This window comes from Crocodylus porosus, unplaced genomic scaffold, assembly GCF_001723895.1.
Source record: "Crocodylus porosus isolate Cpor-Errol unplaced genomic scaffold, CroPor_comp1, whole genome shotgun sequence".
Classification (NCBI taxonomy): domain Eukaryota; kingdom Metazoa; phylum Chordata; order Crocodylia; family Crocodylidae; genus Crocodylus; species Crocodylus porosus.
Window position 1 is genome coordinate 113,681,563 of NW_017728943.1, and position 1,992 is coordinate 113,683,554.

Here is a 1,992-nt window from a genome sequence, read left to right on the forward strand (position 1 = left end):
TGTAACCTTGTATCCCTAGTGAAGCTTGATTGTGTTCTACACTTAGAATATGTATACTTGCAATGGCCCATATCCTAAAAACCTCTGAATGAAAAATCACCCCACTAATGTAAATCTGTGACTTTAATGAGGACAGAACTTTACAAGATGGTAAATATATGATCTTCATTTTCTAGAAGATGGTACTAACCTGAAAATAAAAAAAACCATTGTGGAATATAAACAAATAGACTCAAAACAGAAATTAGTTTTCTTATTACTGTGTCAAATGATTTGCATATGTATATACTATTTTTCTTTTAAAAATTACATTCCAATTGTATTACTTCTATTTGATACCAGTGAATTGCCATAATAAAAAATGGTTAAGAGATTCAAATGATTTAGTTAAAAAAAATTCCCAGCTGATCATTTTAAGCAGTAGGAATAGCAGCAGGAAATTAGTCAATTTCCAAGCTAAAGTTTTAGCAAGTTAAAGGCCAAAAGAGTCACGAGAACGCCCATTCAGATTTTGGCACCAGAAACCAATGACCAGTTTGGATGCAAACTGCAAAAAAACTGTTCTGGCTTTTCACCAACTGTGATAAATTATATTTTACTTATGTACTCCATTAAGCTTTTATTTCTCATTTATACGTTCAATTTTGTTTGTTTTTTTAAAAGGGTGCCAGTTATATAGGGTTAATTGCAGTATGTCTATCAAGAGATTGCCAGAATGATACCAGTTCTAAGACCTCTGCAACAAATATGGCTGCTCTATTTGTTGGAGATAAACAGCTGTGTTAAAAGAAGAGTCCAGAATAATTACAAGAACTGTTAATTTTCCAATTCCAAACAAGTCTACATTGGGACACCACCATCTTTCTACTTAGGACAGTTGGTAATAAAGTTTCAGGTGACAAGCTTAATCTCAGGTAAAAGCAGTGAACCAAATCTACCAAACCTATAGCAATTTACAGCTCAATTACTGCCTGCTGGAGGGCAGACAGAAATCAATACATTTTATGAGTAGGATACAAAATTTAGCTCCCATCTACCATTATGCACAATAAACAGTCCCCCCATGTTTTGACTGGGTTTTCTACCTTCTCATCCCGGAAATTAAGGAACTGCTGAAAAACTTCACTTTCTGAAACAACTGGATGACGACACATCCTACTCATCCAAGCCTGGAGCCTCTCCATGCGCATTTTGATAAATTCTTCTTCAAAACGCCCTGCAATAAACTGAATAATAACTACTATGTTGCCACTTTAGAAGTATCCACAATTATCTTTAAAAATGAGAGGCTCTCTTCTACTGAGTTTGATGGATTATAAAATGGATGAAGTTACCTTAATGTAACAACTGTATCTTAGGAAATGAATGAACTTTAGAAAGTGGGAAATATGAAGTACTGGTAGGTAAAATTACTAGTTTTAAATAATGACCAGGTAACATTTTTATTAAATCATTTTTGTATCACTCTGAAAAGTGAATGACATGTTTAAAAATGAAAGACCAAGGCAAAAAGAAACACTACCAAAATACATTTTTAAGTGGGAGATACACACTAGAAAGGAAGAATATACAAGAATAGGAGGGTTTGATATTCGCAAAGTGACAGCTTTTGTAACTATAGAAACTGAAACTATGATGTTTCAAAGCTGATAAATTGATAGAATGCAAGAAACACTGTTTCTATCACTATGTATTAAAAGTGACCTCTTTTGTTAAAACTAAAAGAGAAGGTCTTATGTTCAAAATTGGAAAAAAGCTTTCTTCATTATCAAATCTGAAGAATCCAACACAGTATGTAATGAAAAGGATATATTTGAAATGGATAATACATTGTGACAGCACATTACCCTCTTCAATTCTCATACAAGTATAGATGGCAGGCAGACTTTGAAGGCGTGAACTCTTTTTAAAGTACACCTGCCCCACAATTACTGTAGCAGCCTGGGAACCCACACAAAACTAAAACAAGCAATATTAAAAAAAAAAAAAAAA

The 1,992-nt window shown here is 33.2% G+C and overlaps 1 protein-coding gene across 1 annotated transcript in view; it reads right to left on the reverse strand.

Moving 5' to 3' along the window:
* SNX9 (sorting nexin 9) overlaps positions 1-1,992 on the reverse strand; it is a 67,676-nt gene that overhangs the window by 31,900 nt on the left and 33,784 nt on the right. The window contains exon 12 of the mRNA XM_019548625.1: positions 1,028-1,216. Coding sequence (XP_019404170.1) covers positions 1,028-1,216 — 189 coding nt within the window. The remainder of the gene's footprint in view (positions 1-1,027; positions 1,217-1,992) is intronic.